At 38.1% G+C, this 26150-nt stretch overlaps 2 protein-coding genes across 2 annotated transcripts in view; both read right to left on the reverse strand.

Annotated features, from left to right (window-relative positions):
• Nucleotides 1–3599: 3599 nt before the first annotated feature.
• Nucleotides 3600–18564, reverse strand: LOC127792985 (extra-large guanine nucleotide-binding protein 1-like). The gene is made up of 8 exons (XM_052323703.1): nucleotides 16999–18564; nucleotides 16742–16879; nucleotides 16548–16652; nucleotides 16270–16455; nucleotides 14817–14991; nucleotides 13705–13946; nucleotides 12841–13004; nucleotides 3600–4442 (listed from the first exon to the last, which is right to left on the reverse strand). Exons 1-8 carry the CDS (start codon nucleotides 18151–18153, stop codon nucleotides 3860–3862), a joined length of 2748 nt encoding a protein of 915 aa, XP_052179663.1. The 5' UTR covers nucleotides 18154–18564; the 3' UTR covers nucleotides 3600–3859.
• A 2421-nt stretch (nucleotides 18565–20985) lies between these two features.
• The window catches only part of LOC127792986 (uncharacterized), a 29995-nt gene continuing 24830 nt past the window's right edge, over nucleotides 20986–26150 (reverse strand). Inside the window, exons 10-17 of the mRNA XM_052323705.1 lie at nucleotides 24742–24872; nucleotides 24168–24260; nucleotides 23762–24031; nucleotides 23144–23658; nucleotides 23022–23089; nucleotides 22107–22182; nucleotides 21866–22032; nucleotides 20986–21756 (exon numbers count right to left, since the gene is read on the reverse strand). Coding sequence (XP_052179665.1) covers nucleotides 21933–22032; nucleotides 22107–22182; nucleotides 23022–23089; nucleotides 23144–23658; nucleotides 23762–24031; nucleotides 24168–24260; nucleotides 24742–24872 — 1253 coding nt within the window. The 3' untranslated portion in view covers nucleotides 20986–21756; nucleotides 21866–21932. The remainder of the gene's footprint in view (nucleotides 21757–21865; nucleotides 22033–22106; nucleotides 22183–23021; nucleotides 23090–23143; nucleotides 23659–23761; nucleotides 24032–24167; nucleotides 24261–24741; nucleotides 24873–26150) is intronic.

Below are 26150 nucleotides of genomic sequence, written 5' to 3' on the forward strand. Positions count from 1 at the left end.
TTTTTTTTAATTTAATATCTTATTTATTTATTTAAGATTTAGGATGATGGATTACGGCATGAGAAGGATTTGATTTTGAGGTGTTATATTGGTTCGATTGCGAATTTAATAGTTTAACTTGACATTTTTTATTATAGTAACAAACAAGTTATATTATAGTTAGGGGTTTGTCGTTTGGTACTCGAACATGACACAAGAAAACATACAAAATTAAAAAAAATAATATCGTTTAAAGTTCGGTTAGATCATTCTTTCAACCAAAATCAAATCAAAAATTGAAAATATAACGTTTGAGAAAAATTAATTGAATCAAACTAATGTAAAAAATTAAATCAAACTAAATTGATAAATTCAATTGGTTCTCAATTAATTTGGGTAAATTAAACTTTGACTCTTCTCTATATATGTGAGTTAGCTTATGACACGACTCATTAGGTTCATTTAGCTTGATTGAAATATTTTTTTAAATAATTATAAAATTAATATATAAAGTCTTATTGACAATAATTTAAATTTTGAAGTTAATATTATATTTGATATCTACTTATTTAGTCCTTACCCATTCAAGTGCACTAGTCTCGTTAATAGTATACACACTAATTGATTACAATAAATTTAAGGTATATTTTTTAAATTATGAGTCTAATTTAAGAATTTAAAAATTCCATCTTGTGAACTTTAAATTATTATGGGTTCAAATTCAAGACTAAAAAAACATTGAACTTTTAAAATAGTTGGGAGTTTATTTAAATTTTTGTAAACTATATTGGAAATATTTTTTATTTATGTTTTATAAAAAAAATGTATTTTAAAATAATTACAAAATACTTCAAAAATATATATATATATTTTTTAAAAATTACATAAGTTGGTCTATTTAGTCTAATAATAATCTAACCCACTGAGACCAAGACAAGCTCGACACATAACCCAATCCTTTCAGCACATGTATTGATCTAACCCTTTTATGAATGGTTTAAGGGTCATGTCAAAGAGTTAGCAAAGTTTGTTTTAAAAGAAAGAAGAAAAAAAGAGTCAAATTTAGCCTAACCCTAACCCACCAAAAGAAAGAGTGGGAAGTGAGCTGATTTGACACATCTTAACATAGATGAGATTTGGCCCAAATTTATAGGCAATTTAAGCAAGCACAGGACAACAGATTAGATTGAAGATGATAAGAGAAATAAAAATTAAAACGAAAAGCAAAAGACAAAATAAAGTATAGTAGTACATCATAAAACCGACAGCAGCGAAACTGTGAGCCAAATTAAGCCAACAATATTGTTATGCTTGTGATGTAAACTAACTAACTAATATTATGATATTGAATTCACAGCACAGCACAGCACACAGATTAGAATCACTTTAAGATCATAATCTATCTATCAAACCATTTGAGCAGTACGTAGATCAGTGTCCGTACCATCATGATCTATCATCTCAATCTTCTTCTCGTGTATATTAAGCGAACCCACCCACCCCTTTCTCTCCCAAAATATCTAACCTAATTCCAAAAACCTTTCTTTTTCTCTCTCCATCCCTATCTCTCTTTCTCTGTTGATTTTATTGACGGTTTGGACATGTCTGGGCTGGTGGATATGTGGACGAGCGAGCGAGCCAGGCTGCGCAGCCAGCAGCAAGCCAGTGGTAGTAGTAGTAGTAGTGATCCTGCTCCGACCCAAACCCAATCAGTGGCACAACTTCAAGCACAAGAAGAAACCAAGAGGAGCTCGGCTCTTCTTTCCAGCTTGGCCAGCAGTAGGCTCGGCTCTTCCTTTCTCTTGCCGTCTTGCTCTGAGGCTTCTGTCTCAGCTCTTGTTGAGTGGTTCAGCCCTTGAACAAGATATGCATATATCATCTAGCTTGCTGCCCTCTCTTTGTAAATTGTGGGTTTTGTGACCTTTTTGTGTGTCTAAGGTCTTATTAATTCTGTGCTACTTAACTTTTGCAGTAGAGTGAAATAAAAATGTGAAGAATGTCTTTTTCAATCTGAGGAAAATGATAATTTGCAAGTTGAATGCAATGAAATTATGTATTGTTTGTCATCCTTAAAACAAACAATACATAAATCTCTTTGATATGGTGTTGTGGGTGTTCCTTGATATCGTCAACAAAAGGACTCCCTAGACATGTGATTGTTTGGCAATATCTAAGATATTTTGAGATATTACAATCAATCTTCCCATTATGATTGAGAGATTGAAGTAGTCTTAATTTTTGTTTAATTAATGAAAACAACAATCTCAACCGTAAATCGTAAATTTCATACTCTTTTTATTTTTTCGATTTAGAAATGACATGAATTTGTTGGCAAGAGATGGAATATTATTAGGAAGAAAAGAGAAAGGTGAAGCGGAAAATGAAATGAAAAGGGAAAATAGAAAAGAAAAGCATCGACACAATAAACTTATCAATAATTGAAGAAACTAATGAAGACAAGAAACATAGGTTGGAAGAGTCATCTTGTCTCCACTGGTTTCAAGAGATGGGCCACCTTTCTTCAAATCTTTCTGTGGCTGAGCCACCATGAAAGAAGCCAACAAGAGGTGGAAACAAGCATACCAGCGGCAGCTGCCTGTAGCAATTCATTTTGCCGTGTGCCACTCTGCTTTTTTTTTTTTTTTAAATAGACTTTCTATAATGAATTTCTTTACCCATCATAAAGAGCAATTTTACTATTGGTACGTACCAAGAATATTTTTTTACACTGTTTGACCCTGTTTTCATCTTCCCTTTTTACAAATTTTGCAATGAATAGTCAGTCATATGGAACTCTCATTGATTTATTGGTCATTTTGCTTAACTTATATATATATATATATATATATTGTGCAAGGTGCCGAGCTTGGCACCACATCTATGAACATTCAACAACACAAAATTGTGGTCCTCCACACGACTTGTTCAGAAAGAGAGCAGAAATGGGGAGGAAAAGCCCAAAACAAAACAGTGGTCATTCTTGGCTAGATATCCTCAACCAGAGCTCTGGAATATCCCAAAACATATCCTTTTCTAAGACCATATTGGCGTGCCTAAATTCAAGGGGCCTCTTTGGACACTGATTTTTCTGAGGCCCTCCCCTCCCTCTTTCTTCCTTGTATAAATGCATGAACACATTCAGCTTCTTCCACATTCTTCTTCAACGCTGGTTTTGAAGGAAGCGATCAGAGGGAAAGAGAAGAGAGCCAAGATGTCAGCCATGGGGGACTCATGGAAGGGCGAGCTGACAAAGATAAGGGAGAAGGTTCAAGCTAGGAAGCTATTGCTGTTTCAGCTCAGAAGAAGAAAAGATGTTGGTCAAGAAACCTGCAAAAATGAGGCATCGCCGTTGAAGAAGCTGAAACCTCCTCCATTGCTCTTCCCCAAGTCAAGGGAAGATGCAAAGGAAGACAACTCAATGTCTGAAGACACAATTTGTTTGCTCTTGGACCGTTTTGTGCCATGCTGAATCCCAGAAAAGAGTGTTCCAACGACAAATATGTAATCATATATGTATAGATTGTATGTTGTTTATGAACAATCTTCTTTGCATTCAAGAACACAGCAGAGTGATTTACAATTCTCAACCAGTCTAAGGTCATTTAAAACAAGGGTTCCCAATCATAAACATAGTAATGCACTTTTACATACAGGTCTTTACTATTATCTATATGTAGCTCTTATACAAGCCCAATCCTGCATCGGCAGATAGACAATCTTTGGTCTGTTAAAGAGCTCTCTACACCTTAACTTTCTTACAAAATCTAGCACTTTGGAGCTTCTTATTGCTTCCTGTCCACCATGTGTACATAGATGAGATTTGGAAAGGCTATGTGAAAACAGAAGGTTTATCTACAAGCCATTTCTTTTAATTGGGAATCTATGAAGAGTAGGTTTCCCCAATGCTACCAGAAGAACATTCCTGTAAAGGAAATGTGCGTTTCAAGTCATCCCACTTCAGAATCTCTCTGGCATATCTAAGAGTTTTATCAACACTATCTGGTTCCAATCCGGTAACCAATGAGACATACAACTTTCGCTCAGTGAGGGAATGGAAGAGTCTTTTAAACTTCATGGCAATATGGTGGAAGGCACGTTGAGCCATCGAAGCATTAATGTAGCCGCTGGTGCTGCTGTGGGGATGAAGGCTGATAACCGGCTTGAAGTCATGAAACCATTCGCACTGAGACAGAGGAACCTGTTCAATCTTCTCCTCAAGAAGGTCAAACTTGTTGAGTATCAAAAGGAAGTTCTTTTGATAGAAGGTTGGATGGGTGACAATCCTTTCAAAGAGCTTCTTGCTTGCTAACATTTTGTTTGTTGAAACTCCATTGCTGCTATATAAGAATTCATCATACTCTGTTAAGGAAACACAGTAAAGGACGAGGTCAATATCTTCGAACATCTCCAGCCACTTGCAGTTCTCTCCAAGACTGCTTGCATGCAACCTAATGAGTTGGTACCTGCAGTAGGAAGAGAGAATGACGATAGATCAACAACTAGTGCTCTGAGGGATGGATGCATGTTGAAACATTTGTTAACCTTAATGGTAACTTCAAATCATCTCTCAAGGGAAAAAATCATTCTGATTGTACAAATCAATATGGTGAAATAGATCATCATTCATTCAAAATTTCCTCATAAGTGTTAAAATTTATCAAAAGGGAACTGTTGTTTGGTTGACCAAACTGTACGATCTAGTCAACCAAAGCCAATTAGTAAGTTCTGTAACTGTGAAAAAGAAACCATGTATGTGTCAGATCACGAATCTGACAATAGAATTCTTGAGGGAATCGAGAATGGAAATCAAGAGAGGATAGGGAGATTTTAGGGAGAAAAGGAGAGATTAGATCGGAGAGAGAATTTAGAGAGAGAGATTTAGAGAGAATGAGAGGGAAACTTATTTCCAATTTCATTCAACATACTCATTTTAGCGCCTAGATCAACTATTTGTATTGATCCAGCAACTTGGGCACCAAAAACAGTTGGCCCGAGCCATGTGCGCTTACAACTAGGCTATAGCATGCTGGAACATTCTTCTAGCTATGCGAAATATAGAAACTCAACCTCTATTAGTCTAATTACACATTATTCATACCGCTAGCTACTACCCCCAACATCTCGGTACATGACAACTACCCCCTCCGTCAATCATTTCTTGTCCTCAAGAAATGTGTAATAGGCTGGCCGAATTTGGAAACTGCTCCAGGAGATCAGGTAGGTACTCCCAAGTCTCTGACTGATGTGAAGACCATTTGACCAGTACTTGAATAATTGGTGCCCCATGTCTGTAAATGACTCTCCTATCTAGGATGGTAGTAGGGATGTTGGGTCCTTCTTCTTTCTTGGTACTTCCTGGAAGTATGTGGCTGACTGGCAGCGAGCCCACTCCTTTCTTGAGTAAGGATACATGAAAGAGCAAGTCTAACTGGCACCCTTCAGGTAGTTGCAATCTGTAGGCCACCGGTCCCACTTTTGCTAGCACTAGGTAGGGGCCAAATAATTTAGGACTCAGTTTAGACACCGGCTGCTTGGTAATATTTTTGAGCTATTGGGGGTTAAGTTTGAGATAGACTTCCTCACCTTCTGAAAAGGTTCTCTCACTCCTTCGGTCAGCCATTTGTTTCATTATGTTCCCAACCTTTGTTAATTCAGCCTTTAAGAGCCTCACTATCCCTTGCCTCTGTTGCATGTATGCCCCAACTTTCGTCACTGTCGGTGGATCCTTTATTGTCGGCAATAGTATTGGTTTGTACCCATACAAAGCCTCGAATGGACTCATATTTATGGAGCTATGGTGGCACAAGTTGTACCACCATTGAGCTACTGATAACCACTTGTGCCACCCTTTTGGTAGCATGAAACATAGGCACCTTAGGTAGGATTCTAGACACTGATTCACCCTCTCTAATTGCCCATCCGATTGGGGGTGATAGGCAATAGACATATGTAGCTTAGTGCCTAGGGATTTAAGTAGTTCTCACCAGAAAGCACTAAAGACCTTGTCCTTGTCCGATACTATAGACTGAGGCACCCCATGCATCTTTACTATATTGTCCAAGAAGACTCTTGCCACCTCCTGAGCAATGAAACAGTGGGGGATAAGCCTATGAAATGGCTGAATTTAGTAAACCGGTCCACAATTACAATGATGCAGTCCTTTCCTTTCGATCTGGGTAGCCCTCAACAAAATCCATGGTTATATTGGTTCAAGCCCTTCCAGGATTGATAGTGGTTGTAGTAGACCTAGTTGAGCTATGGTCTCGTGTTTGCACCTCTTGCACACATCACAATTTACCACAAAATCAATCACAAACTTCTTGAGTTGTGGCCAGTAGAATGTCTAGCGTACTCTCCGATATGTGTTCTGTATCCCGGAGTGTCCCCCTAATGGAGAGTTGTGTAATGATTGCAGTATCTGATTTCTTAAAGTCATATCCTCCCCTACTATCAATCTTCCTTCGTACCTAATTAGTCCATTAGATAAAGCGTAATCGGGTTTGTAGTTCCCATTTACACTCAACTGCTCTAATAGCTCCTTGGCCCATGATCCTTGCTGGTAACTCTCTGAAACCTCTTGTACCCAATCCGATACTACTGTAGTGATGGTTGTCAGTGTCCCCCCTTCATGGCAACGAGATAACGCATCCGCAACCACATTTTCCTTACCCCTTCGATACTGAATAATATAATCCAGCCCCATCAATCTTGCCATTCCCTTCTTCTGAAGATGAGAATGAAGTTTTTGTTGTGTTGTGAGAGGAACTTAAGACTCTCATGGTCAATCTTAATGATAAACCGTCCTTCCTCTAGGTAATGTCTCCACTTTTCCATTTCCATTAAAACCGTTAGAAGTTCCTTGTCATATATGTTGAGCCCTTGGTGTCTGGGGCCTAGAGCTTGGCTGAGAAAAGCCAAGGGTCTGCCCTCCTGAGATAATACTGCCCCTATGCCCACTCCGCTGGCATTAGTCTCCAAAGTAAAGGGCTTGCCAAAATTCGGTAGCCCAAGTTTTGGAACTTTACTCATAGCTTCCTTGAGCTATTCAAATGCCTCCTCTGTACTCCAGTCTCATTTGAATCCCTCCTTGCGTAGCTGATCAGTGAGTGGTTTACTGATCGTTCCATAGTTCTTTACAAATTTGCGGTAATATCCGGTCAATCCTAAAAAACCCCTTAGAGCTTGGATGTTTGTGGGCTTAGGCTAATTGGTGATAGCCTCAATTTTCTTAGGATCCATTCCCACCCCTGCTGCCGATATAACATGCCCCAGATATTCAACTTGTGCTTGTGCAAAAGCACACTTTAACCTTTTGAGATACAACCGGTTGAATCACAGGATTTGAAAAGTAGTCCTAAGGTGCTCTAAGTGTTGGTCAAAAGAGGAGCTGTATATCAATATGTCATCAAAGAATACTAAGCTTAATTTTCTGAGGAATGGTTCAAATACTCGGTTCATTAGTGCTTGAAATGTAGCAGGGGCGTTAGTAAGGTCGAATGGCATTACCATGAATTCATAGTGCCTATGATGAGTTCGAAAAGCAGTTTTTGGAATGTCGAGTGGGTTCATTCTTATTTGGTGGTAACCTAAGCGTAGGTCAAGCTTAGAAAAAATGGTGGCATGTTTAGTTCATCAAGAAGGTCTTCAATAATGGGTATTGGAAATTTGTGGTTGTCGGTAATCGACACCAAAATGCCATGTCCCATCTTTCTTTCGAACTAGGAGAACAGGAGAAGCAAAAAGGCTTCGGCTGGATTTGATAATTGATTGGGAGAGCATTTCTCTCGCCAAATTTTCAATTTCAATTTTTAGTTTGGGTGGACATCAACAAGATCTTATGTTAACAGGCTCAACATGTGGTTTTAGGGGAATGGAATGGTCTAGGGGTCGCTCAGGAGGAAGATACTTAGGTTTTACAAATAAAGTCCTGATATTCAACCAGTAATAACTCAAATAAGGTCAGATCAAATACCTGCCAAGCCTCTTGTGGTCATATTTAGTCATTTTTGGGGTGATCCATCTCTGTTTCTATCCCTTCTTCTTTGGCCTCAATCGAGAACAAGTGAGCTACCTGGGATATTTTCCTCCTCAAAAGCTAATGGAGTTTCTTCCCTTTTATCATCTTACAGGATCCCACCTCCATATTACCTTAGAGGATCACCCTCCGGCCCTCCTTGTCTATTTATTCCTCCATTTTATTAAAATCAAAACTAATTGGACTCTCTCATTTCATCCAATCCATCCCCAACACTATTTGACAACCCCCTAACTTTAACAACCTCAAATCAGCTTCGAATGCCTCACCTTGCATCTGCCAACAAAATCCCAAATAAGTTGATGTGCTCGGGACTTTGTTCCCATCGGCCACCTTACACTTCATCTTTCTTGCAATCCCCTCATCAATAAAACTGTGGGTAATCCCATTGTTGATTAACACCATAAGGGTACCTTTTGGTACCCTGCCTTCCACCTTGATTATTTTGCTACTAGTAGTTCCCTTGATGGCATGTAGCGAAATTGCTCCGTTATCCTCTCGTTTGTTTCTTCTATCAACATGAGGCCCTCCTCGTTCCCTTCCTCTTCTCCTTCTAGTAGCAGCAATTGCTTCTTACATTAGTGCCCCACGAAGTATTTATCCCCACACTTGAAACATAACCCCACTTGTCTACGTTGTTCAATAATTTTGTCCCGAGACTGCAAGTTAGGCCCTGGGGGTGGTAATGCCTGAAATCGGCCCCCTGTTCCTCCATTCAGGGGTCCTTGTCCTGCGAATTTATCCCCATATTGCATAGCACTTGGCACCCCTCCCTTGTTTTGTACTCTTTGTTTCCTCATTAGTGCCTCAAACGTTAATTCTTGCACGGAGGCCCCCTCAGCAACCTCTTGTACTGTTTGGGGCCTTAGTACCTTCACCGCTAATCTTAATTCATCAGTCAATCCCCCCATGAAACTAGACACAAAGTACTCTTTGATAAGGTATGGAATCTTGCTTAGCATTAAGGATTTAAGTTCTTCGAACTTCATCTGGTATTCCATCATTGTGCCTTCCTGCCTTAGGGGATTAAACTCTTCTACTACATTCATCATACCCCTTTCTCTGAAGCTCTCACAAAGGCCTTTAGAGAATTCTTCCCAACTGTAAGACTCCCTTACTTTAGACCACCCTAGGAAGCAAATGTCCCCGAAGTCATTGAGGTAGGCAGAGGTTAAGGCTACCTTTTGGTTTTCGACCACTTGATGGATCCCGAACATCTTTTCACACCTCCTGATCCACCATCAAGGCTTCTGTCCTTCAAACACTAGTAATTCCAATCGTGGTACTGGAAATCCAGTATGGTTTGAGTGAGCATTGCCTCCTGGCCTATTCTTCCACGCATTTTCTTCCTCCACCAATAGATCTATCTCCTCCTCTAATGGTGCTACATTCCGCCGACTAGTACCAATTCCCGATAGAATTGGTTCATTATGCACCTTAGGAGTAAAGTTTGGCGAAATCCTCACCTGATGTTGATCGGAGAACATGATCATAAACTGTTGCAGTTGATCGCATAACACATTGCTTTGCTCGCGCATCCCCTGCACCTCCTCCTTAATCTTATTCGCAATCCCTTCCAACTTACGATCCACCACCGTACCAATCTTATCCTCCATCGTCTCCACTCGAACTTGGACTTCCGCCATCGTAGCGATCACCTGTTGAATCTGCAACTCCATTTGCCTCATCCTCGTGCCGTCGACCATCGTCTCTACACTGAATATTTTCCACTGGAAAGTGCTCTAATACCAATTTGTCAGATCACGAATCTGACAATAGAATTCTTGAGGGAATCGAGAATGGAAATCAAGAGAGGATAGGGAGATTTTAGGGAGAAAATGAGAGATTAGATGGGAGAGAGAGATTTAGAGAATGAGAGAGAAACTCATTTTAGCGCCTAGAACAGCTATTTGTACTGATCCAGCAACTTGGGCGCCAAAAACGGTTGGACTGAGCCATGTGCGCTTACAACTAGGCTATAGCATGTTGGAACATTCTTCCAACTATGCAAAATATAGAAACTCAACCTCTATTAGTCTAATTACACATTATTCATATCGCTAGCTACTAGGGGTGAGCAAAAGTTCAGTTAAACCGAACTAACCGAACCAAATCGAAAAATTCAGTCAATTCGATTCAGTTTTTCATAAAAAGCGGTTCGGTTCGATTATATTTTCCTTTAAAAATCGGTTATTCAGTTCGGTTCGGTTATTTTGATAAAAATACTCAAAAACCAAACCGAACCGAACCGGAGGTGTAGCAAATAGGCGAAGCGAACCAGCCACATCGCCCCCCCCCGCGCGAATCGAATTGATCGCCCCCCCCCCTCACGCACACGAGTGCGACACCCCATTTTGTCTTCTCTTCGTTCTTTTCTCTCTCTCTCTCTATCTCTCTCTCGCCTCTTCTCTTCTCTTCTAGTTCTGGCGATGACGAAGACGAAGACTCTCTTCAAGTTCGAGTCTTCGAGTTCTGGCAATGGTGAAGACGAAGACTCTCTTCGAATTCGAGTCTTCACAGATCTGGCGATGGCGAAGACGAAGACGAAGACTCTTCGATGGCGATGGCAAAGACGAAGGCTCTTGCCTCTTCGATGCTTTGTAGATCAGCACTGGCCACCCACAGATCTTGTGATGGTGAAGACGAAGGCGAAGGCTCTTTGTTGCTTCGTAGATCAGCACTGGCCGAAGGCTCTTCGTCTTCATCTCTTCTCTCTTCCTCCACCATCCATCGCCGTCGCCGATGGCGAAGAAGAAGATGAAGGCCGGAGACGAAGACGATGCGTCGATGCCGATGATTTTTTTGTAAGTTTTCCGGCTACTTCTATTTTACATTGAAACTTTGAAACTTAGATCTACTAAAATTCAACCATTAGATGCTTTTAATTTTTGGGTATGTGGGTCACCGTGGTTGGGGGAATCTGATGATGGTTCTAATCATCGGAATCGCCAGTCGGCTAGGTGGTTGGAAGCAACAGCAAGGCTGTTCTCTTGGTTATTTTGTATTCCAGTTTGGTTAGCATAGTTTAGGTTTCAATTAGTTCGGTTTCAATTAGTTCGGTTTGTTGTGGTTAGTCGATCGGTTCGGTTCGGTTCGGTTATTGCATATGGTTCGGTTCGGTTTGGTTCATAATTTTTGGCCGGTTCGATTCGGTTATAACCGATTGCTCACCCCTACTAGCTACTACCCCCAACATCTTGGTACATGACAGTATGGTCGACAAAAGTCAATTGTGTAGTCAACCAAATTTAAACAGTAAACTTTTGAGCATTGCCCCTTTCAATCTAGTCAACCAAATCCAAATGTATGGTTGACTAAAAGCCTACTGGCATTAATTTGTTGTTGGATGTTTAGTGAGGTGGGCTCATTTTGTGAGGGTTTTATCTTGCTACAAGGGTTGTCTTGTTAGCAAGGGATTTTGTAATGAGGTTCTAGCTCATGTACAAAAGCTAGGTTATCTCCATACAAAGTGAAACTTTCAAGCTTTTGCTTGAAGAGAGATAATGTGGACTCTTAAAGGTTGACCTTTATAAAAATTTTGTGAGGTTGTGTTTGTTCGTACTTCTTGTTCAACTATATCTATTAGCAAATCACACTTTAAATCAAACTCATAAACCAAACATTTGATAGAAAAATCCTAAACTTTTAGAAAACCCAATGCATCCCCCCCCCTCACGCACACGCAAATCACACTTTAAATCAAACTCATAAACCAAACATTTGATAGAAAAATCCTAAACTTTTAGAAAACCCAATGCATCCCCCCCCCCCCCCCCCCCCTCTCACGCACACAAGGCTTGACCTATTACCGAAACATAGGGCTTGGCTTGGCGCATGAGCCTAGGCCTATGAAGCTCACAAGTCAGGCCAAGCTAGGCTCAAGAGCCTGAATGGTCGAGCCTAGCAGAAGCTTGTCGGACTGACCTGTTTTCAATATAGTTTTAAAATTAATTTTAAAAAATTATATTTATTTATTTAATGAACAGGATATAAAAGTATTTTTAAAATACAAATTCCACTTTTAAAATGAAAATTTATAAGGTAGAAGTTAAAAGTTTAAAAATTGAAACTTTTTTCTTTTAATAGTTTTCACTTTCTGGTCCAATTCCATTTATTAAAACTATATTAAATTTTATAAGTATTTAAAAGTTCTAAAAAGTCCAACCATGCACCGTTCAACTTTCCTCATTCAAGAAATATATATTTAGCATTTGTTTAAGGTAATTATGACATTTTTTATATGACCATGTATCATTAAATAATCATATGAATAATGTTTTTATATAATTTTTATTGATTGCCATTGTATCATGACATCTTCTTTATATTTTTAAATTTTAAAAGAAGTAGACTTATTAAATTATATATCAAAAACTTAAAATCAAGATTGCAATATAAAAACTATAACTTTCCTATTTGGAAAAAATGAATTTAGGCTGGGCCCAAAAAGCCGAGCTTCCCAGGCTGACGGGCTGGTGGGCTTGAGACAGGTCAAGGCTTTTTCTGAGCCGGGTCGGGTGGCCCATGTTTGACATGCCTATTCCAGATCAAGTTTGGATGAAAATGAGAGGGATTTCAAAGGGTTTCTATCTATTTGCAGTAACTACCAGAATGGAGGTTAACATCCCAAATTTTCCATCTCTAGAAATTCTAAATGAAATTGTTCATGACAGTGATGCTGAAACTTCACTTAATTCAGTCATGAAGCTACAGTATCTGTTCTTTATTCCAATTTTGTTTTTGTTTTTGTTTTTTTTTTTTCATAATTGAAAATATATCTAAAAATATAAGAGAAATAATACAGAAAAACAGAAACAGATACTGACCTCGGCCTTGAATCAATTGGCTCAGATGCGCCTGTGAAGCTATCCTGTGTTGCCTTGGGAAATGAAAACTCCATGGAACTAATTCCATTTGATAAAGTGACACCCTCGGCATACAGGATATCCAAGTCAGAAGGCTCATAGTCCGTCCTTGAAATCTCAACAGCCTTCAAAGGAAGGTTAACTCGTTAGTTTAGGTGCTAACCAGTAAGACTGCTCAAACTTCAAATTACATTTTGAATGTGATGCAAAAATGTAATTTTGTAAACGCTGGAGAGCTAAAATCATTCACACCACTTTACTTGTTGGTCTAAGTCTAACTCACAACGTACAATAGCACACCATTAAGACAGAAACATGTGGGAAAATGCTCATTGTCTGATCTCATTGACCTCAAGTCCAAATTCTTAGCATGTATATCTATTAAGTTCTTGGATCCAAAACACTCTTTAAGATACATACATAGTTAAGATTAACTCATTTTAAGCTCCGAAGAACATAAAAGAAGAAAATGCTAAATTTTTAGCCCTCATCTGAATCACTAACTCCTATCAGTGAGATCAAGGGACTCCCTAAATTGAAAAGAGAAAAGTCATTCAATAGTGCTGTTGCATTTTGCTCGCATGCGATCATTCCATTAATGGTGGACCAAGTACAGCCTATATGATGTACTACATTCATATAAAGTGACTGCTCCCAGGACCCAGACTTGCAGCTAGTATGGCACACTCAAAGAGATGGGTCGCTAAATTGTTTACTGAAAAAAAAAAAAACAGAGCTTCAAATTGCATCTATAGGAAAAATAAAAACAATCTGGCAAAGGAATTAAGAAGCCAAAACCAGCTCAGGTTAGGAGTGTGGTCTCACCCGATCTAAGAAATAATTAGCTACTCTGGGCAACATAGGTAATTCATTCCTCCTGTTGTATGTAGCTTGAAGAGCTTTATCATTCCATAACTCCTCAATAAGTGGAGCATATTCACGAGAAGCAGCTGGAAAAATGGCTTCCAAATTGCCTGATATCATGACTTGCAGAAGCCAGTCAGAGAAGGCTTTCAATCTCAGGCTGATGGAATACACACTTTTTTCATCAATTTGTCCACAGCTTCCTGTTGAAAGCTAATCTCTCAGAGACTACTCAATAATATAATAGAAAAAAAATGACACTAAGATATTGTGAAATTCAACAATTAATCTAATTTCCTAACAAATATTCCACTTCGTAAATAGCTGGTAGTTGAGAAAACTAAAGAGCCAAAAGGTTTTATAAGAACAATATATTATTTTCTCTTTACTGAGCAAAAAGAATAACACATTATTTAATAGAGGAGGCCTCTATTTAATATTTATCTAACCACACTTTTTATTCTTTCAAAAAATCCATTCAGCAAAATCAGCCTGAACACCACCACTCCAAACACCTCTCTCACCCCTCCCCACTCTCCAACCCACACACACACACACAAAAAGAGGAAATGGAAGTAAGAAAAAGCAATCTTAGTTCAGGGGGCGGGTTAACCTCGCAAAATCCTAACTGAAATATAAGTAATATTTTTTCTGATAGATAAATATAGAAGTAATAATTGACAAAGGAAATATGTTGACACTATGATAGCCCTGTTAACATCCAGACTTCAAGGTTTTCTTGTTCCTCAAGAATTCAACATTTTAATTCTTGATATATTCTGCCCTCCTCCGTCCTAGGATCACTAGACAGGCTGCTGGCGGACAAACAGCTCTATGAGATGCTAAATGTATCCTTTCAGATGATTTAAGTACAAGATACAAAAAGCACTTTGCCAGCAAAAGAACCTGTGTTAATGCTCTCAAGTTTGGCACATGATTATTCAACGAATTCGTGCAACAAAGAATATTTACAGGGTGTGATATCCTTTAAAAAATGAAGGAGAAGAATAAAGTAGAAGATAAAGTATAAGAAGCAGAACGAAGAAAATGTAAAATAAACACTCCCCTTGTACCTGAAGGACCTGGTTGATCAATGCGCTTTTTTCTCATTTCCATCAAGCATTCTTCCTCAAACTGTTCACGCCCCTCAAGAAGTATTCCAAGATAAGCATATAAACGGGTCTGGATCATCAGTTTAATATTTTGACGCTCAATTTCTGAGAAATGGGCATCAAACATCATCCTGGCCTGAATTATGCACTCAATTAGTCAGTGACCTACTTAATCTAGCAGAAAAAATAACTTCAAAAGTTATTTATAGAAAATAAAGATTAACTTTGAACATTTAAAACAGAAAATAATTTTTCCCAATATCTATATCTACACATATTTTGCGAGTGCATATGCTTATGGAGGTAGGGCAGCATGAATACTATATTGTTTGGTGTGTCTACAGAGGGCTATATTTTGTATGAATAATTTGAAATCTCAAGTACCTTTAGCAATCATCATTATACAAGCCATGTATCATGAATAAGTATAATGAATTCCAGAAGAGGCACAAGCAGAAGCAATTCAGAAAAAGATAAGTCTACATGCTGGTTAAGGGGGGAAACATCTGCTCTGAATTGGGACCTTTCATTATTAATCCTCTACTTGTAGAAGGAAATAGTGCATGGAGACACTGTTTTTAGAGGCTCTAAGTGCACTAAAGCGCAAAGTGCAAGCACAGGCTCAATCCATACAAAGCACAAATGTTAGAAAAAAAATAAAGGGATGATATAACAATTGCAACTAAATTACTACATAATACAATCACAAAGACGGTTTTCAGTGCTAGTTATCCAGTTACAGAAGCAACCCCATAGCCTTTCGCTTTCGAGTCTCTCTAAAATTGCAGTCATGGTAAAATCTTGGTTTATCTAATTATCAAGGACTCCCAAGCACAGGAATTTTCATAAATAGAAATAGAAATAGAAAATTAAAGGCTTGTTACTAGTATAACATGACTTATGTCTGTGTCAACCAATTTCTATCTAGGTCTAGAATTTTTTGTAAATAAATGAAGTGGATCGCAAAAATAGAATAAGGATTTTTATACATATGACAAAAATTCATGCTAAAAGAGAACAACTGAACAAAACAGGGTCTTTTAATTCATTTCCAATTATTTAGTATAGATCAAGAAAGTCATCTTCATCATTGGAGTTATAGTTCTCATCATCTTCCTTATCAATGCTCTATCCAATTGACTTCTTCAACTAAAACTGGCTGTGAACTAGAAGTTGAAGCTGGGGTTCCAGTTGTTGCATTCCCTACTTTAATTCTAATATTAAACCTAGGCTCCTCAACTCTAGTTATACTAGCAACAACACCCTATGGCAAAAAAATCTGACCAAATACTTAATTATTCTCTTCTACAACTACAATGCTCAAATATATTTATGTAATAGATGGGTGGATTCTGGTGTATTAGGGTACACATCAACAAAACATGAAAGCTAATTTCTTCCAATTAATTGATACCTGCTTGAATATTGTACTTGTCCCAGATTTATCACAGCCAACCAGAAGAAGTTTGTATGGCGGTTTCTGTTCAAGGTAGTTCAGTACAACTCCATTGTCAAGATCTTGTACTTCTTCTGCAGAAGAACTTGTACCCTCAGGAGGAATTGGCAAAGACAGAAAGGCACAATATAGCTTGATTCCAGTCTGGGAAGAATATTTTTCTAAGCAAGTGGAATATCTAAAAACAAGATACAATTACATAAAGCACGCAAAGAAACAACCATGCTCATACACACCTTCTCCCATATTTTAGGCATTACATTCTTCTGTCCCTCTTCCTGATAGGATCCATCTGGACTTACCCAGAAGTGAGGGTTTCCTTCGCAGTGGATTCCTGCAAACTGCAAGATTCAGGAGAATAGTGTTGGTTTAATACTTTCAAAACCTGCAATTCAATAGAATTCAATCAAATCATGTGAAGCTCTCCAACCTTCAGCAACCGGAGCTCTGCTTCGGTAATCTCCCGATTATTTATCAATACATTTGTGTTTCCGTTGCTAGCGTTTCGCATAATGCTATTGCCAACAGCCAGTTGGGCACTGATAATCTGGCAGGGTTTTTGGCCTTCCTGTTCAATTGAGCCAAAAAGACATTACTTTCATAATGGCATAACAAAATGACACACCCGGTGCATGGACAAAACATTTCTTAGAGACAAGAGAAGGAATAGTAGAATTAAATGCTCACCTTTCCCCAAAATCCAGATACCTTATCATACCAATAATTTCCTGGTCTTAGCTTTCTTGGTGGATGCAAACAGGTTTGCAGCAGAACCAACTCCTCGTGACAAAGAGGCTTTCCGTTCACACGCACAAGATGAGGTGGTAGGTGATTCACTTCACATGATATCTCTGAACGCATTATCACTTTAACTTCCAAATCAGTAAGCAATTGCTTAAGCAACCGGGAACATTTTCCTAGGGTCCTCCTCCTTGACTCGTCAATGGGAAAACGAATGCATGTAACACATTTTCTTCCTTCTGGCATTGATCCCATAGCTCTGAGCACACAATTGAAACAATACCTGGCACCACAAACAATGCATTCCTCCTTTTTCGTGAACCGATTAGCCTTAAGGCATCGGTGACATAAACCTTTCTTCATCTTACGGATAATGCTTAACTCATTATAAGCAGCTCCCTCATGAACTGTATGACTAAGACTGCAGGAACTCATAGTTGAAAGCTCACTAACATGGGATTGAGATTCATCAATAGAAGCCTGATCTCCATTCGAGGAAATCTCTGAGGAAAGGGCCTGAGGGCCTAAATCCCCTTCATTCAAACCGCAACCCTCCTTGCCGTCCTCATTTAAATCGTCCACCTCTGAACTTCCTGATATCTCTTGTGAATCATCCTGACTGTCAGAAAACCCCAATGTACCAGAACTACCATCTGACAGCTTGTTTATACGTTTATCTTCCGCAGAACCAAGTGCGCTGGAGTCATTAATCACATCCACCGATTTACATGAAATAAGATGACCGTCCAATGACCCAACAGCACCTGGAGTAACAAATTCGCCTGAATGGAATGCTGTGTTCGAACCCAAAGCTTCTCCAGAACCCAACTCGAATTCCTCTGGCAGTTTATTGGCTAAAGGATCACTCTTTACAAAAGGTTGAACAACAGGAACCGACAAATGACTGAACATAGAAGCCATGGGCACGGCTGAAGCAGTCGGGATTTGACGAACATCGACTGGAACAACCCGAGGAATATCGTAGCTGACAAGAGGGCCACTGTACTCCATGGCAAAAGAGTACTCGACGCTGTAGTCATCGCCATCATCTACACTTTCTAGCGGCGGAACAGGTACAAGTTTCCTCAGAAGGGTGGTCATCTCGCAACCTCTCCCAATTCAGTCCCAAAAACAAACAAAAGAAAGAAAGAAAAAAAAAAACTTAATAATTCCAACCCTAGCTGGGCAAACCCATCAAAATCGCCAACAAGAGCTGAAAACGGAGCAAAACAGGGGCTTCAACAGGCGAATTATCCGATCAAGCGCGCTTGAACCAAATCTTGAGAAGTGGAGATGTGTTGCGTTGCGTTATGGAGAATTCGGACATTAAAAGACGATGAAAGTCTGAAGAATAAAAATAAATTAAGAAGAGGAGTGGTTCAGTCGCTTGACTTACCAGCATAGACTCGACTCCACTCTTGAGACTTGAGAGAGAGAGAGAGAGTCGAGCGAAGACTGCGAAGATGAATTCAAAGTTCTCGTTCAACGCGGTTTTGGGCGGAGAGAGAGAGAGAGAGAGAGAGAAGAAAGTGGTGATGGAGCCGGCCAGCCGGATTTCAAATTTTTAATGGCGCTCACGTGGCCGTGCGGCTTGGGGTTTTAATTTTCAATTAAAATAATAAAAAAAATTAATTTTTATATTTTGACATAAATAAAATATGATGTATGTTTTATTATTTTATTTTATTTTTTTATACATAAAAAATTAGAGATTAAATTAACTTAAAATACAAAAATTTAAGAATGTAATCAAAATAATAAAAAGTTTGAATTATTATATAAAAACTTAAAATATAAGAATTAAATTTAATATTATAATTAAAATTTTAAATTTGACTTTTTGGCTGAGGGTAATTCGTGGCTTATGTGTTTCCTTGGGCCCGGCTAAACGAGTGAAATGTGGCTTTCAAATCGTCTTTACTTTTTTTGTTTTCCCATTTCACTTTCCTAACTTTGAGATGTAAAGTTGTTTGTTTGGCTAAAATTTTCAAAAACTCATTTATTTTTATATATATATATTTCATTCCTGACCAAATTAATGTAAACACATTTCACCTAATAAAAATGTTCTTTTACTTGTGTATGGGAAAGAGGAGGTGGGACCTATACTTGACTTATATTCTCCTATATCAAGCAAATATTATATTGTCCGACGCGAGTAATATAACAATTTTATTATACTCAAATCAAAATTCTACATTTCTACCTCTTTTACCTCTCTAACTGTTAAATATATATTTTAATTTCTATATTTATACATATTTTTTAAAGATATCCCTAAAATGTGTAATTTTGAGTTAATTATATATTCTTAATTTTTTTGTTTTTTAAATTACACCCCTTAAATTATATAATTTTGAATTAATTGCATACCTCAATAAATTTGTTAAAAATAATGAATTCTGAATGTAATTGAAATAATAAAAAATTCAAAAATACAATTGATTCAAAATTGTAAGTTCAGGTGTTTATTTAAAATAATAAAAAAATTAAATATTTAAATAAAAAGAATATACAAATACACAAGTTAAAATATATATTTTACTTCTCTCCAACAATATGAAAGAATGATAATATTGTCCAATCCACTTATTTCTCCATCGCCAACCACTCTTCCGTGTCTTCTATGTTACCTCATTCATCATCCATTTTGATCGTCTTTCTCTTATCTTTTGGTAATTAACATTTTTAGCATATTGGAGTTCGACAACAAAAATTTCTTATTTATTAAGTTTTAGACATAGTGACTAAAAAGATAAATAGAATGGGTTCTAAACTTAGATAGGACATAAAGATCCTTTAGTTACTTTTTTAAAGTGTAATGATAGTAATGTAATAATAAAATAAAAGAAAGTGTTGTATGAGAAAATGCTAAAAAGCCCGATGGGCTTACCGAAAGGGGTCAAAAAGACCCAAATGCCCTCGCCTACCTTCATCTCTCTCCTCTCTCCCTTCTCCAATGACTATTTTGCAGAGCCCTCGCTTCTTTCCTCTTTGTCTTCTCCGGGCAACCACCGCTCCTCGCCTCGCTTGTCGTCACGTCTCGCCTTGCTCGTCGACTGTCGCTGGTTGTAGCGATAGTCGGCGAGGTGACGAGCGAGGTGAGGCCAACAATGGTCGGCAAGGCAATGATGCTAGCGACGAGCGAGGCGCGACGATTGGCAGTTGCTTGGAGAAAGACAAAGAGAAAGGGGCGAGGGCTCTGCGCGCAGCCATAGGAGGGAGAAATGAGAGAGGCGAGGGCTTGGCTGTGCAGTAAAGGGTATTTTGGTATTTTCAACCTTATTTTGTAAACTTATCTGTGAGATTGTCTGGTCTTCTAGTAGAACTCGTGTTGTATGAATAATAATAATAAAGTAAATTGATTATTCACGTCTAAACTTGGGGTTTTCAACTGTGCCCAACTTTATATGTTGTCAAATCAAACCCTAAGCTTTCTTATTTTTTTTGTACAAATAAGCTTTCTTAAATTAGGCATAACGCTCTTTCTGTTACTAATAATGTTTAAATTAATTGTATATTTTTTAAACTTTTAATGCTTAGCTCAAACATCCATTGAATTTTAGTTTTTATCTAATCAATTCTGAACTTTTTCAAAATGGCTAAAACTCTCATTTATAATAACCAATATCAATTAAACTAGTTAAATGGAGATTAAGAATAATTTTAATTTAATTAGCATTGTTTCTTACAAAATAATGTCCTGACCATTTTATAAAAGTTCAAGGATTAATGTGATAAAGACAATAAAATTCAAAAGAGATATAAGCCAAAATTCAAAATTTAAAAAGCCTCAAAGTCAATTTATTTAATGCAAATAATAACCACAAAAAAAAAAACATCGCAACTAATTCTAAAAAGTTTAAAAACATTACAATCTTATTTGAATATAATTTTATCTTACTTATTTTAACAAATTATACCCTAATAAAAAGTGTTGTACAACAAAAGAAAAGAGTGATCGTTTGCTATTTACTAAATCTCACATGAGCTACATAAAATTTACCCAAAATACTTAAAATACTCTTGGAAAGACGTGGGCATTTAAGGGCACTGGCGGTGTGATATTTGGCCAATTTCGAAACTCGCATCATTCATCGTACAACATAGATATGAAATTTTCAATCAGAATATTTAATTATTTACACAGTGGAATGATGAATCAACGCGACGGGGAGAAGGAGGGTGGGGGGTTAAATCAAGCAGAAAATTCCCAATGCAATAATTGACATCAGCTCGCCCCTCGACTTGCAGTCCGCATCCTATTCCTTCCTTCCTGCCCCATGAAGCCAGCCTTGCAGTTGTCGGATGCAAGCACCACACTGCATTGCCCTCAATTCTCATCTCTCCTTAAATTTGGTAAGAAGCAACTGCATTCCATTCAATTCAATTCAATTGCAGAAATGGAGAACACTGTCTTCCAGGTCCTTAACCAGTCAAGGAATAATAAGCCCTGGCAGCAGCAGCGACCAGTCTAGACAGGAACTCGAGGCAATCCATCATCGCTCAACCTTAGGAGGAGAATGAACTCGGCCAGAGCGACCCCCCACTGATCCTCATGACGGGAGAGCAATGGCAATCAGAGAATCAGCGATGGCTATCTGTGTAGACCAACCATTACCCAGGCTCGAAGAAGAATCCATATAATATCTCTCAGTGAATTGAGGCCACAGTTCACGTTCATCTTTCTTCGTAGGAAGGAACCTAGGATAGTAGGAAAGATTATAAGATATGGAGGCAGTTTGAAAGGTATTTTAGAGATGCACCTGGTTGTTGAGGTAAGGAAGAGGATGACAATAAACCCATAATTCACCTCGCACTATCCCTTGCTGTAGCATTTGGGAAGAGGGCAGGATATGCAATAAAACCGGCTTCAAAACTCAAATCCAAGGAGTCCAACCTTCATACATATTGCATAGGTTATCCACACTGGTTGCTTGCTTTAGCAGATAATCCACTTGCTCCGCAATGCTGATTGCTCTGAGAGGAGCATGGAACATCATTATTGCCAATTTTCAACAAAAGTAATTTGGATACTCTGGGAAAGTACGTACCTGTTGTCAGCAATATCTCGACCATCTATTTTCTTCTCAATTTGCTTTAGAACTGACATGGCATAAGCATTTTTACCTGCAAAAGACAACGGATTCACACTCAAAGTGACAAAGCCAACTGCAGTCAAATTTTGCCAGAGAAATTTTGTGGACCGTGGTAACATAACTTGAAATCCCTTTCACGGTATAAGGTGCATGGACAATCACAAGGGGACACATGCACATACATGTCGAACAAAATAACATTGTGCAAGTACTATGATATATTTTCAATTTTTCACCTTCCTGCCAACAAGGAAAGAACCTAACAAGCAGCACCATGTAAAAAACCATATTTGACTTGGTGCAGTTGAGGCATTCCAACGCTAGAGAATATGTAGATTTAAAGAATAATCTATATGATGCATCATATGTCATGAGCTATGACATGCATTTTGCAATTCCTAGCCAAATTACTAAACAGTCCTGTCAAAAAAATTAATTTTATTTTTTAAGCATTAGCATAATTTAAGTATTACAGGCATCCAAAATCCCATTATGCTGTGCGTCCCAGAAAAGTGCTACCTACAATACATCTTTCCAAGGAAATACAATCACATTATCTGAAAGAACGGCGCAGTTTTGACAAGCTAGGCAGATAAAGCAGCCTATAGATAGGCATATACTGAATACATAAAGTATATGACTTGGGCCTACAAGGTAAGACAAAAAGTTCTTGCTCTCTCCATCAAGGGAAAACTGCTTGTTGGTAATTATATAAAAAAGATGCATTTAAAATTAGGTTTGTTTAAGAAATGACTGCCTTTGTCTAGCTATACTATTAACTCATTTGTACTCTAAAATTAAGTTAGGGCTTACCTGCATATGGCAAGTAAGCATGTCAAAAGTGATGTCTTAATAAGGTATAGTTCTTACCTCTGACTACTTGATTTCTGGAATCAGAAACAGAAAAAGAGGGTTCATGGCCTTTGTCTTCAACCTTGTCCTGGATTAACAAAGATGGTTCATCCTTAATCCCAACCTGCAGCTTTGGGTGTTCCTGGCTGATGGAATGCGAAGACTCAATAATGCCAGGAACAGATTTATCATATAGTGATTCCCCTGATTTGGTATGTTCATCCGTATTACCAGTATCAGCATTATTAGTAAATTTGCACACGAGTCCTGACTGCTCGTTGGGTGAAAATTCTTGATGATCATTTCCAGAAAATGGAACCAATGTTAAATAACCTTTGTCCTCTGTGCCACTAGAAACATGTAAAAGCCGCTCCCCTTCTGTGTCATTAAAGCTGTCTGCAAAACTTGCTTCTGCTGATGTAAAATCAGACTCTGAGCTGCTATCACAGATGCTATCTGGAGGAGATATCCACCCTTTATCTTGTAAAGACAGTCCACTTATTACAATAGAATCACCATCATTTTCAACATCAAAGTTGAAAAGAACCTCTCCCTCCTTGTTCTCAGAGTCACTGTCATGACCTGCAACCACAGGCCTTGACAAATTAATGTCCTGTGACCTTACTTCTTGGCTTTCTCCTAGACCTTCAAGAGCCTGCAAGAACAATGACATGGTACTCAGTAATTTTCTTTTTTTGTTAGTATATATACACACACACACACTGTACATCTATAGAGTTGCAATAGCATCACATTACTTTATGAAGATTTCCTGCATGAAGACTTGCAGTTCGAGCCAGCTTGGTCAACATGGAATGAAGTCCCTCCACAGAGATTGTAAGCAAAGGTACCAGAGGTTTAAATGCCTGACAAACCTCCTTAATTCTTAAGTAATAAGACTGGTGTATTGCTTGGCCATGAATTGGAGATATTTCCATCTTGGTCTCTTTTTCCCTTGCCATAGCATCAGTCATGGCAGCAACGTCCTTGGACAAAACAGATTCCAAAGGAAGTAGAATTGCAGTTGCCTGACCAAAAAAAACCAAACTCCAAATCTAAATTTGCCACATAAGCAGACCAAATTTTGTGTTTTCTAGAAGGCCTTTGAGAGTGAGACAGTCCAAATGTAACAAATTGCAAAACCATAACTAAGAGAAGCAAAACCTTAGAAAGATTTTTCATGAGAGAACAATGTACTGAAGCAGCCTCCTTCCCCAAACTGTGAACATCATCCAGGCCTTCAGTTATTGCAAGGACCTAAAGCAGAGTGCAATGTTGTTAACCAGAAATGAGATCATAAAAACCATTGCTACAAATGGGATCACAAAAACCAAGAAAGCCAAGTCACAAACCGTATGGACCCATATAGGAGAACAGAACTAAGAGAAAACAGGAGACATCTAATGAAAATATGATGCTGCCAATATTGTGAATTCTCTGCCAACTCTCAAGCAGTGATGGAGAAAAGAGGTATCTGTTACTCAAACAGATCAAAGCTGACAAGTGTGCAGAGAACTCAATCAATCAACTGATTCTCAAGGGCAAAACAAAATCTACATATTTTCAGAAAATGAGTGTGCTGGATCTCCCACCAGTCAATTTCCATGGAATAAAAAATGCACAGAAGTAAACTACGAATTTTAAACATCCATATACCAAAATCATAAATATAGAAATTTCCCCATCAGAGTATGTAACAACAGGTCAAGAATAGTGAGATTATCTATAACAACTTTACCTCTTCAAGCATTGAACCACATTCAGAAGTCAAAGCACTGTGGCTCCTTATAACACGCCCAAAAGCAGATAGTGCCACACTGGCTTCATAGGCACAATCTTTCATTGCAAGAAGAGTGCTCTGTAAATCACCTTCATAAGACAAAAACTAACACTGTGTCACATCAATGGAAATACTTAGCACATCCAGAACGGCATAAACTCGAAATTTTTAATACAAAAGAGAACTAGCATTTGGAAAAGGTTATTTGATCCCGTCATTTGTCATTTGGAATTTAAAATTTGAAATTCATTGTTTGGTTACATGGAGTGTTGGAAGCATTCCAAATCCAGTATGGATTGAACCCAAAAAAGTAGAAGGATTTGAAATGACACCTACATTGACAGAATTTAAAATATTGTCATTCAAAATCTCTCGATACAAACACAAGCAGTGAAAGTGACTTAGTAGATCACCATCTAAGCAATGATATTGTGATTCCAGAGGGTGATCTTACAGATGGAACAAAGTTAACATCCTGACCCAAGAAATAATGATCCACATCTAGGTTGATGGAAAGCTCAACATCTGTAACCTCACAACTAGATGACACACAAGGCTACAAAGTACAAATGCCTGGCAGCAAGAAGCTTAATTTCCATAATTGAGAAAGTCAATAAAACGTCTGTAATTCCCCCCCCCCCCCCCCCCAAAGTACAAATGCCTGGCAGCAAGAAGCTTAATTTCCATAATTGAGAAAGTCAATAAAACGTCTGTAATTCCCACCCCCCCCCAAAAAAAAAGTTTGAACCAAGAGATCCGCCAATATGAATTAAATCTAGCATAACACCATTTGGATATATTTTTTACTGTTAAACAGGTGTTTGACAACATTTGTGCTCAATCAATACGTTGGCTGCACGGAAGCGAAGAGGGACCATTCTTTGTTGAGTTTTCATCAGTAGTAGAGTTAATTTTATGTCAAACTATACATCTACTTCCTAATTTACTTTATATTGACACTGAAGATATGTGGGAAAAATAAAAGCGGACAAATAACTTTAGTATGCAGATCAGCATGCTAATTTCTTGTTTCAACCCCACTTCAAATGTTATTTTAGCATTACACAAACACGTCTAATCACTTTTAGCTTTTTTCTTCAGATGGGGCTTCTTTTTTTTTTTTTTTTTTTTTTTTTTGGGGGGGGGGGGGGGGGGGGGGGCGGTGCCAGGCACCTATCATCAGTTATAGACCTTGTTATGTTGGCTGACCATAACTTAATCTAAAACTGGAGTTACTTCTTAAGATTAGCCCAAAGCCAAAAATGTACAAAGAAAAAAAATAATATCAGTGATTTAAGAAATTATATAAAACATTTTACATGCAGTAGCTCAAAACTTCAAAGACAGTTGATGGAGCCTAACCTAAC

Source organism: Diospyros lotus, unplaced genomic scaffold, assembly GCF_014633365.1.
Source record: "Diospyros lotus cultivar Yz01 unplaced genomic scaffold, ASM1463336v1 superscaf1, whole genome shotgun sequence".
Taxonomy (NCBI): domain Eukaryota; kingdom Viridiplantae; phylum Streptophyta; class Magnoliopsida; order Ericales; family Ebenaceae; genus Diospyros; species Diospyros lotus.